At 44.8% G+C, this 11168-nt stretch overlaps 2 protein-coding genes across 2 annotated transcripts in view; both read right to left on the bottom strand.

Moving 5' to 3' along the window:
- The window catches only part of CCR75_003647 (uncharacterized protein), a gene marked incomplete at its 5' end in the record, with an annotated part of 4101 nt that extends 2024 nt beyond the window's left edge, over positions 1-2077 (bottom strand). The window contains 8 exons of the mRNA XM_067961741.1: positions 476-741; positions 795-845; positions 910-1026; positions 1178-1280; positions 1375-1511; positions 1571-1683; positions 1738-1877; positions 1962-2077. Of these exons, the coding sequence (XP_067823239.1) occupies positions 476-741; positions 795-845; positions 910-1026; positions 1178-1280; positions 1375-1511; positions 1571-1683; positions 1738-1877; positions 1962-2077 (1043 nt within the window). The remainder of the gene's footprint in view (positions 1-475; positions 742-794; positions 846-909; positions 1027-1177; positions 1281-1374; positions 1512-1570; positions 1684-1737; positions 1878-1961) is intronic.
- An 802-nt stretch (positions 2078-2879) lies between these two features.
- Positions 2880-3227, bottom strand: CCR75_003648 (uncharacterized protein; the record flags this gene model as incomplete). The annotated part of the gene is made up of 1 exon (XM_067961742.1): positions 2880-3227. The coding sequence occupies one exon, from the start codon at positions 3225-3227 to the stop codon at positions 2880-2882; it is 348 nt and encodes a 115-aa protein (XP_067823258.1).
- Between the last annotated feature and the right edge of the window lie 7941 nt (positions 3228-11168).

The raw sequence follows: 11168 nt of genomic DNA, 5'->3' as shown, positions 1-11168 counted from the left end.
GCTTGAGTATTAAAAAGTGTAGCCCTTTTATTGCATACTATGAAGCCATATATTCCCGAGTTATAAACGTGATGAGTCCACTACTCGAGCTTTGGCTTAGAGGATGCATCGCCATACAATTCCCGTAGAGACTTCAGACGCTTCTCGGCTCCTTCTCGAGACGGAGTGACGCAAGAGGGACGCTCGTCACCTGTTGACATACCTGGTTGCACCACGACGACTTCATCACGCTTCATGGGACTACGTGATCGTTTCCGAGAGGTCCATCGATCCAATTTCAGCGATAATGAACCCTTGTAACTAGCAGGTCGCGAAGCATAATCACGTCCAACAGCCTCAGCCTTGCGTCGTTCACGCTCGCGTACTTGTTGCAACAAATCTCCCGTAATATCACTATTCCAGTCATATTTAAAATATAAATAAAAAACCCATCAAATGGAATTTTGCATTCCCATCAAGGTTACGTGAAACGTACGTAAATTTGTTGCGTTCATTGCCATGAGAGCTCTGTTCTCGTTTGCAACGGTCTCGCGAAGCTGATCGGGATCGGCTAGAAGACTGCCGTCGCGTTCGTGAACGGTCTCGACGACTTCCGCGCTGTCGACGGTCCGAGCTTTGGTTATAGCGCTCTCGGCTGCGGTCTCGAGACCACGAGTGGCTTCTCAAAACCGACTTGCTCGGGACATATTCAATATCCCCAAGACTTACTTTTTCGGAATTACCATAAGCTGGAAACGTAACCTACCTCGCCAAAATAAGTACATGTACCCATCCGAGCATGTACCCCCACGTACCCAGAAATACTGCCCTCCCTCTTCAACGGAATCAATAATTGCGTCGTACATCTAACACAAAAAAAAACAATAATTATTGCTTTTTTCTACTTTTAGGCTTTTGAAGGTTCCCCACCGCAGGCTCATTTTCTTCATCGGCATACATTGCACGGACTTTGGTACCCGGTTGAAGACAATTGACAATAGCTGCATTGGCTTGACCCCGCTCCTTTTTACGCACGAGTAATAAGAGCTACACAATCACCAACATGTCCAAACGTCAGTAAACTCTTCTCATTCACTGTCAATTCTCGAAATAAATACTGGAGAACATCCCCCCCCAAATAACAAGGCACGTCCTTGGTGACGAATTCAAGCGCATCTTTCCTACCGTCAAAGCGTACCTTGACTTTAATTCCGTCTTCGATTTTCTTGGGAATGCGTGGTAAAATCGTGCTAAAGTAGTTGTTTTCTTCTAACAATCGAATGAGCCACTCGCCAATCGTTCTATCGTTATACAAGACAGTACACACGCACATAGACCGTCACTAATACGTGTCTTTATCCATACCACCAAGTACTGGCACTTAAAAAAACGCACGTTTTCACACTTGGATTTGCAGATGCATTAAACTCTTCCGGGTCTTCTAAATACGGCTCAAACCACGTCCATAGGTCCTCCGGCTCGCATGTATAACGAAGATATAAAAACCCCACGACACGAATATACGTCGAGTCCTACAAAGACATTGGAAATGCATTAGTTATGCGAATCTTCATCGCTTGCTCTTGCTCACCTTGTGCCGCAAAAGTCCAAGCATTTGTTTACGCGTCAAGCGCATAAGGAAGAATTTATGCAGTAGACAGAAACAACTTGACGGTATTCGTGCTGTACCAGGCGACCACGGTTCTGTGAAAAATCGATAAGTCTTTGAGTCGTACAAAGACACCTTTTTTTTCGTACCGGCATGGTCGACACGGTAGTAAATCTCATCTACGACTTCGTGGTATGTACGAAACTTGTAGAGTTCATGAAAATAAGCGGATTGAAGGATATTTTGATGAAGCAGCGTGTTTAGATTGTACGTTGTGTCGTTGCCGTAGCTGGAAAATGGCAGAAAAAACGTCTAGGTTACGCTGGATAGGATACGATTACGGAGCAGGTACAGACGCACAATCAACGCGTACATGGAAAGCTCGTCTTGCTTGACACGACGCTCAATTTCCTCGGGTGGATCGTCTGGTACATTGAGATTCCGCAGCGACTTCTGCAGCGCGTGTCGGGTCAGCGCCGATCGAGACATGAGAATTGTAAAATGTTACGAGTGAAAAACGAAAACTGGAACTCTCGAATAAGTACGATGCTATTGAGTAAATAAGTAATTTGCATTTATTTCCCAATCGACTCCGCAAACAAGCAACGTTGGTTGGTTAAAATATGGAGGTGACTGCTTAAACGGGTAGTTAGTTAAAGGATCCTCAGTGGAGTGTTACGTCTAAAAATTTTGCTGCTGCTTGTATCGCATAACAATAATGCAAGCTCGTCATTTTAGTATACTACATGATTGAGTGGCTTCTACGAAATGACGTGTTTTATTCCCACCTAAGCATGACCTTAAACGGTCGGCGTTCAAATCAATGCCTCCTTCCTGATGTTTAATTGGATGTTCAGCCTTTACCCTCATGAACTTAAACGTCGTCTAAGCGGCAGAATCCCAATTTCACGAATATTCCGATGCACATTACCGAACAGCAGAGAACAAACGTGAGGATGTCTGCTCCGACCGACCGCAGTAACTCATCGCATTGAAAATACTAAAATCAAGAATGAAGTGGCTTGCAGCCCGACCAATGTAGAAGAGGCTGAAGAAGCCTGTAGCTCGCCAAGTGACGAAGTGGCAGTCAGTGCTGCCCTGGACCTATTTATCCGTCGACAGACATGGCAGTAGTGTATTTTGCCTGCCGCATTTGGAAAGTTCTCGTCATTATAATATGCGCCGAAATCGAGGAAATAAGATTCTATTTTTAATTAACGATTAATAAAGACTGGGAACAAACTACCCGTCAATCGGTATAAAGTACTTGGAAATATATGATAAGGTCCTTCTAGTTTTTAGCGCCGGCCGCAACCACGGCGACGAGTGCCGCAAGCTCTTTTAACTGCGCCGAAGCGTTGTCGACTTGAGCCTTCATAAGGCGCACTGATTTCGTCATATAATCGAGATCCCGTCGCCGCTTGGGTGCCACGAAGTTCTCGTCTTCTAGATAACAGTCGTCGTCTAATTCGTAGCAACAATCACTCTCGTCGCCGGAACTCTCGCCCGAAGTAGCACAACCACTTTCATTTAAATTATAATCGCATGCGTCTTCCGACTTCATTGATGCGACTTCGGCAGTGCGTCGCCGCTTGTGGCCGAGCACATGTGCGCTTGACACGCTACACAAAGTCGACATCGTAGAAGTTACGGGGCAGTGCATTGGTCGTAAGGTGAAATTAAATGACACAAACGATAAAATCAGGTGTTTGATTGGAAGCAGATTTGAAAGTGGCGGTCGGCCATCGAGGTTCATAAAGCAACTAGGAACGAAGTCGCTGGAGTTCCAAGGCGGTTATAAAAAAATGCGCCAGGCCTGGTGGTCGGTCGCGTTCGTTTCGGTCTAGATACTTGGTAATTGTATTGGTCGATGTTCTACTGGAAACGGGTCGGTCGGTGGTTTTTGACCTGATAGCTGACTGAATACGATAATTTCTGATGCTGACTAAACCTGACCCTCATACAAGGCTCGCCTGTCTGAGTCGGTCGTTTTCCCAGACCGTAATTACTTGAACAAACTATAGAAGTAATTGCGGTCGGTAATGACGACTTTGCCTAACGTCCTCACGGTCGGTCGGAATCAAAGAATTTGTATAGACATGAAGTAGGCCATAACCGAGAATTCGGTGGGCTTCGCGTCGAACAATTTCCTTCGCGTTTAGCCCCTTGTCGTCGAATATTCTGCCAAGCCTTTAGCTCCGAGAAGGAAATTGTTCTACAAGGAGATTGCATGGCCACAAAGGAACGAGTGATAGGTTATTTATAGCTGCTTCGTCTTGTAGGCTATACCAGAATCAAGTGCATGCTAAAAATATCAAAGACTTCGGAGTGCATCGTCAATTTCGTCATTTCATCCAGTCGTAAATATTTGCATCATATTTAGTTAGCTATTGTTTTCACAAATGGCCAAGTACAAAGGATAAATTACAGTTTTATGCCCATGTAAGTGTCGATACGAGGGATATTAATAGAATGGAAAAAGCCGACTTCCAAGAACTCGCTATTCTGAGCTCTAAAACTGCTGTCGCTGACCTTCTGGTGAGATTCGGCTTAAGATGTGCAGTATGGAGTTGAGCTCAAGATAATGCAGATTGAAATAAAAGGGATGAGATCGTGAATATACTAAATGATTCTATGCAGGAAAACTTCGGTGGTGATCCTAGAAACATTTTGAATTTCTGGCTTGCGAAGTGGAGCTTCTTGGATGTTCCATGAGCAGACGGTAGTGGCTAGCGCGCGATTGAATTGTGTCGATCATACATTTGCCCTGGCTATTTTATCCGAGAGATTTACCTAGGTTTGTTTTCGATGATTGCCGTGAGCTCGATAGAATGTTCTCTGCTTGTGACTGGACGCTTTGCAAATTCCTTTTGGTCAGTTGTTGCTAGAGCGTTTTCACCATTTTCTTCAGAAGATACATAATATTTATCATACATTTTCAAGAACTTAAAAAAATTTAATTCTCCTAAAAAAGTGAGCCAACATCTTCGTCTCGGGAATACTTGGTCCGTAACGCACAATACAAAAGGCACATGAAATGGTTCTTCTACAATTTGGGTGTTCGTTACATAAGTATTATTTCCTATTAGAGGGATAATATTTCCTATGAGAGGAAATATTTAAAGTCTTTAATAATTTTGAATTAAATAGTTCCAATAATACCGTATTTGATATAATTGATGCAATACGACATTAGCTCTATTGATTGGTTGATTTAAGTCAAAATCAACCTGCCAACCCTTTCAATACACGATTGTGCAGTGCGCAAGGAGGCGCCATACTTTGTTAAATAATAAAAGAATAAGTTCAATAGTAGATAGAAGATTGTTACGAAGGAAACTAATTATATTAATACCATTTACCTTTTCCTAACTCTAAATCCATGAAATTGCCTTTGGTATATAACGACCCTTAGCTACCTAGAAACCTTCCTCTGTGCTCTTGTGTACGTGAAATTTTGAGGCACCCTACCCACACTGTAATCAGTGTAAGGTTAAGTAATACTGAACAGTACTTGCGAAAGGTGCCCCGTTACACCTGGTAGCACTTCGTAGTCCGTTCAACGGCCCACACACGTTCCATCTAACATGAGCATGTTGGACGAAGAAGGAGGGATCTTCCAAGCCCCTCAAGAAAGTTATTACGCAACGTGTGAGAGGTTTTCTGATTTGTGATATCGTTTGGATCGCTATCGAACGAATGACTTCGGTCGTAGGCGGGCCAGCCGTTGACGCTAGGCTGTACACTCGGGGCAGAGATGAACAGCATGCGGCCATAGCCGAGTTCATTCAACCAGAACTCGACGCGGCCCAAAGAAAGTAACCTTGCTTCACCAGCAACGCTCTCAACACATAGAGGTGTTGAGAGAACAGGGTGCTCAACAGTTGGAACTGTTGAGACAACAGCATGTATATGCTGCTAATGGGCCGAAGCTTCCGCGTCGACCCGAAAGTTTAAAAAATAGAAATAAGTTAGTTGTAGGCGACTCCCTTTTGAGATGGCTCGTCAAGTTAGACGACGCCATAGAAGCTCGTCGTATCAGTGATGTTGCCACGAAAGTGAAATATGGCATGTCCAACTTTGCCGGACAAGCTAAATCTTGGGCCTTGGGGCTCAAGCTCCACGACCCATTAGTCTTTGGATCGTATGAGGTCCTTAAGATCCGGCTCAGACACATTTGAGCCGCCACATGCCGAACTCAGGGCTCGAGTCGAGCTCCTGGATATGAAGCAGGGCAAGCGTGACATTCACGCTACTGCTTACCATGCAGGATACCTGGTCAGTTACATCGTTAGTCATCCAGTAGATGAGCAAACACAGGTAACTATGCTTTTTAAAGGTCTTGCAAACGATCCTATTAAGACCCACCTGTTCCGGCTAGATTAGAGTCGCAAGGCCAAGCGATCTCTATAGCGGAACAGGAGGACTGAAGTCTTTAACAGGCTTTTGTCCAGTTTGAGGCTCATCGTCCACCATGACGACAAGAAAACGGAGGTCCACAAACCAAGGATCTTTCGTATGCAGAGAGCGTATTCGCTCTTCAAGTTACAAACGATTACATTTTTTTCTGTAATCTTTGTCAAAAAATGGGCCACTACGCATATGAGTGTAGTCCCCCACGGCAAGTGTCTATTAACACTGAGCGAAAAGACCGTCCTCTCGCTAGGAATAGCGGAGGACGCGGATCCGACGCTGTTGCGAGATGGTAGCAGCGAGCCTTACTGATCCAGCAACGTCAAAAGAATTTGCAGGTCTTTTCATGGAAGTTGCTCCTCACACGCAAACATTGTGTGTAACTGCCACAGGGGATGAGATGAACCTCATCACTCTGTATTATAAGTGCCAAAATAATTTGTTACTTAAGTCCCTAGTCGATTGTGTGGCGTCGAATAACTTTATTAGACGCCAATCGCTAGAAGATCGCAAGCTCAAATTTATTGAGCACGATATCCCTCTTTGAGGATGACAGTGCGCCTAACAAAAGGCGCATCTGTAACGATTAGGAAACGTGTTGCTGGTATCCAATACACGTTAAAGGGTAAGCAGTACGATAATGATTTCATCGTATTAGATTAAGATAAACTTGATCTCATCCTTGGATTACCATGGCTCAGAAAGTACGAGCCATGTATAAATTGACAGCATCAAGCCGTGAAGATGCCTGTCTCTTGTTCATCAGATGGCCAATTGATGAACGTCTTGGGGCGTCCACAAGCGTGTGAATTCCTACGAGTGAGTGCGATGGCCTCGCTTGTGGCTCGGTCGAAGCATCACTGCACAAGACCTCAGTGTGAATAACCAACAAGCTGTGGAGTTAGACCCGACGGCGTGCACGAGCACAGGCAGCGTTGAAGGTCTACCATTATGACGTAGACATAGTTTCAGACGGCTGTGCACAAGCACAGGTAGCGTCAAAGTTTAACCGATCGAATAAGTGAGTTGTACGATTCAAGGATGCGGGATTGAAAAGCAACATCCAAGAAAGCTTAAAACGCCAGTCCATAAACGACAGTGCGAAATTCCTCGATCGACTGGAGAGTTGATCGTAGAGGATCTCGCTGTAGTAGCGCAACCACAGCTTGAGGCAGTTGGGGTGGATACTCCCCAATAATTCTGGGGAATCCCCGGAAACCTGTGGTCAAAGGTCTCCAGGTACCTTTGAAAATTAGTTCCAAAAAAGAAACTGAGACAACTAATGTCTTAGTAAACAATGGATCAAGTGTAGTGTTTATACACTTGATCTATTAGCGCCCCCGAAGTTTACATCGGAGACAACTCAATTGCCAACGCTAGAAAAGAAACGGTTCTTGCGTGATATGCGTAGTGGCAAAGTCAGATAAATATCGCAACGAAGTTGTCATCTGACTATTTCGTTGCAATATTCGGTCGGCAATAGTATTTTCTGAGAACGAACGTATTCTCAGTAGCTCATCGATAGACGAAAGTGTCCTTGATGAGAAGACGTGGATTGAACGATTTACGTCTCAATCCTGGGTGTCTTTGAAGACAAACACTTATATACCGATTTATAGAAATTTAAGGATGTCTTCCCTGAATCATTTCTGTGCGAGTCGCCTAAGGATAAAGGCACTCGACACGAAATAGACCTAATTCCAAGGTCGAAATACTGTGTCATATTGCAATGGCCATTGCCTCGTGAATAAGCATAAGCGATCGACAAATTCTTTGCCGAGCGCTTAGCAGCAGGCCATGTGAGGGAATCAACTTCCCCACATAGATCTTTGACCTTCTGTGTTTGTAATGCAAACGGAGGATGGCAAATTGGGCACGCATTCAGTAAACTGAACGCTGAACAGTACCGGCTCAAACGACGCTACCACGATAAGACGTAATTATTGATGGTATGTCAAATAGTACTATATTTTCTTCAACGGATCTGATCGATGGATTCTATCAGATCCTTATGCGTGAACAAGAAATTCCGATCATAGCAGTAAGCACCCCAAGCGGTATTCTATGGGAGCGGCTTGTCATATCACATGGACTACGTGATACCCCTGCGACATTTAATAGATGTGTTGAGATCGGTACGGGATTTTGCACCGAGGTATTTTGATGAGTCTTCATTCATAGCAGAGCCATAAACGGGAAGTAGGATGTAGAAGTACATCGTACCCACGTCCGAAAGGTTATTACACTTTTGCGTAAGCACAAGTTGTATGCAAATCTCAAGAAGTGTATATTCGCTGCAAGCGAATTACCACTTCTTGGGTGCATCGGGGGCAAACACGGTGTACGCCCGGATCCAGAAAATATCAAGGCGATCACCAATTGGCCTGTGCCAGTCGATGTAAACCGACTTCGAAAGTTCCTGCGTTAGCGGCTTACCTGCACAAGTACTCAGGCGATAATGCCGAAATGACGGTACATCTTTCTTCTTTGTTAAAGATAAATGTTAAGTGGCCATGGAACGCTAAATATCAGCGTTCCTTCGAGGGTATCAAGAAAATCTTGATGCAATCGCCACGATTGGCGATTGCTGACCAAGACCGACTTTTTCATGTCGTCTGTGACGCCAGCGATTTCGCAATCGAATGTGCTTTAATGCAACATGACACGACGGCGCAGAGCGCGTCGTCTGTAATCAATCGCGTCAGCTTTAACCAGCTCAACGCAACTACCCAGTGCATGATAAAGAACTCGTTGCCATGAAATATGCACTAGCTAAGTTTAGGGTCTATCTCTTGGGAGATAGATATACACGGATCATGCGTCTTTACGCACGGCCGTAAGCAGTCCACACGTCTCGCAAAAAATGGCGAGATGGTAGTATTTCTTCGAGGAGTATAACTTCTCCGCGGAATATAAACCAGGACGACTTAACGTCGTCGCTGAAGCCCTTTTGCGCCGGCCCGATTTTGAACCGGCTGCGAAAATTAACAGTGAGCGTAAGGCCGCTGTTGCAACAATAAGTGTTCCGTCGTCAACATTACTCGACGACGTTAGACGAGCTTATCAAGAAGATAAGGCTCTTAAAGGGTTGATAGATAACCCAAGAAGTCATCCCAACGATCCTTAAAGGATTGTCGAAATTGCGTCGATCCTCAACAGATCGATATACGAAACGCAATGGTTTATTGTATTATACAGCCATTGCTGGCGACGCACCTCGTGTCGCTTTCCCTACCCATCATGATTTGCGATTACGCATCATGTTTGAGTACCACGATGCACCAATAAGTGTTCATCATGACGTGAGAACTTATCTCACGATAAGTCGCGACTTCTACTGGCCACGCCGGTATGAGTTCGTCCGGAAGTACATACGTGCTTGCAAATTTGTCAACGGGTAAAGTCCAGCGCTTCATCCCGTGCTCCGGTACACCCTCTGCCTGTTCCGGCAGAGTGTTGGCAGTCCGTATCTATGGATTTTGTTTTCGGATTCCCCGAGCACACCCACAAGAGTAATGGCATTTTTCAGAAAGATGGTACATCTTGCTGCCGCCCCGGAGCGACCACAGCACAAGGCTGTGCTCGTGTCTTAATTGAACGATATTATGACTCCATGTTTGCCTTATGAACTGGTTACAGATCGAGACCCTGGATTTACAGCGGAATGTTGGCAAACAGTGTTTAAATCACTTGAAACACAGTTATATATGTCAACTTCTGATCATCTTGAAACAGATGGTCAGACGGGGCGTGCAAATTGTATTAACGAAGAGATACTTCGCGGATACGTCCACTTTTTAAGAGTTTGAGCGAGTTCTTGCCGATGGTAGAATTTGCCATCAAGAGTTCAGTGCATGCTTCTACAAAGCATTCACCGTTTTTTGTGAATGGCTTACGCCACCCGCATATACCTACCCTGTTTGAAAGTAACTCTTAATTAAGAAGGGGGAGGGACTCGCTCGAGCAAAGAACCTTTTAGCTCTTACTCATCACGGATTAGCCTTTAGGCCAATGCGATGGATACCAATGTTGAGTAAACTAACATTGAATTAGACAACGATACTGAAAGACTCAGCATCGAAAACAGTAATATTAATGAGAATGATAATACACTCAATAATGAGGCGATTAGTATATTTCGTAGTACGAGCCGGTCGCACTGAAAACATAAATAAAACCGAGTCAGCAGGTGATTTCCTGCTGGCTAGAGAAGTAGTGGTCCGTTTCGTACAGGATTCCATCGCTGATGCGGTGGACCGACACAAACGGAACTCTGACAAATTCGGAAGAGCAAACATACTTTCATTTAAAATTAATAACCTAGTGCTACTGCCTACGGTAAATTTACCAAAGCACGTAGTGACAAATGTAGGCGGTAACAAATTTCTGCCCAGGTGTATCGGCTTGTCTCGTGTGTTACATCGCTAAGGCAATGCATACACGATCCAGCTGCCTCGTAGAATGCGTACGCAACTAAACAAATTTTGGGCGTCTCCGCCCGTATCATCAGTACGAGGCTTCTTCCGATTCCGGATTACACCAGAACGGTCAAGGGCATCAGCCAAAGCCTAATGGTTCCGAGCCAAAGACTTATTGTCTCGGAACAGTGTCTGATTCTCTCAAACCAGACGATCCGCTCTTTCATTCGAGGAAGAGATCTTTTGACGAGCTGTCAACAGCTCGTTTTGAAGGGACTGATGTGACCTTTCGTTCGCCAGTTGTTCAGTCGCAATCTGCGCTGAACTTTTCAACTGGTCACGGGAAACATTATCGACCGTCGCCGCTTACTCGCGATGACGGGATCGCTCATGGTCAAGATTCTCTCTTAAATAATAAAGGGTGTGATCCAAATTACGATGTTGAATCGGGCTCGTCAAACGAGGCCAACACCATCTTTCCAACTCCTCCGCATCAATTGATGGATTTAGATGGTGAGAAGCGCTTTCTTGTTGAAATTTTGTTGAAAAACCGTGAGGCATAGAAGATTCGAACTAGTTATCTTGTTCGTTGGCGAGGGTAGCCACCGTAGCGTGATAGTTGGGAACCTTGTTCCCAACTGATGTTGGACGTTCCGGGTCGTCTTGAGGTATGACGAGCCCCATTCTTTTCGGCAAAAGGTCCATCATTGAACGCGCTTGTAAAAGGATTGAAGGTTTTCAATCCCTTG

Source organism: Bremia lactucae, linkage group LG8 (genome assembly GCF_004359215.1).
Source record: "Bremia lactucae strain SF5 linkage group LG8, whole genome shotgun sequence".
Classification (NCBI taxonomy): Eukaryota; Oomycota; class Peronosporomycetes; order Peronosporales; family Peronosporaceae; genus Bremia; species Bremia lactucae.
Note: the sequence above shows the minus strand (reverse complement) of the source record. Positions and strands in the feature narration are given on the sequence as shown.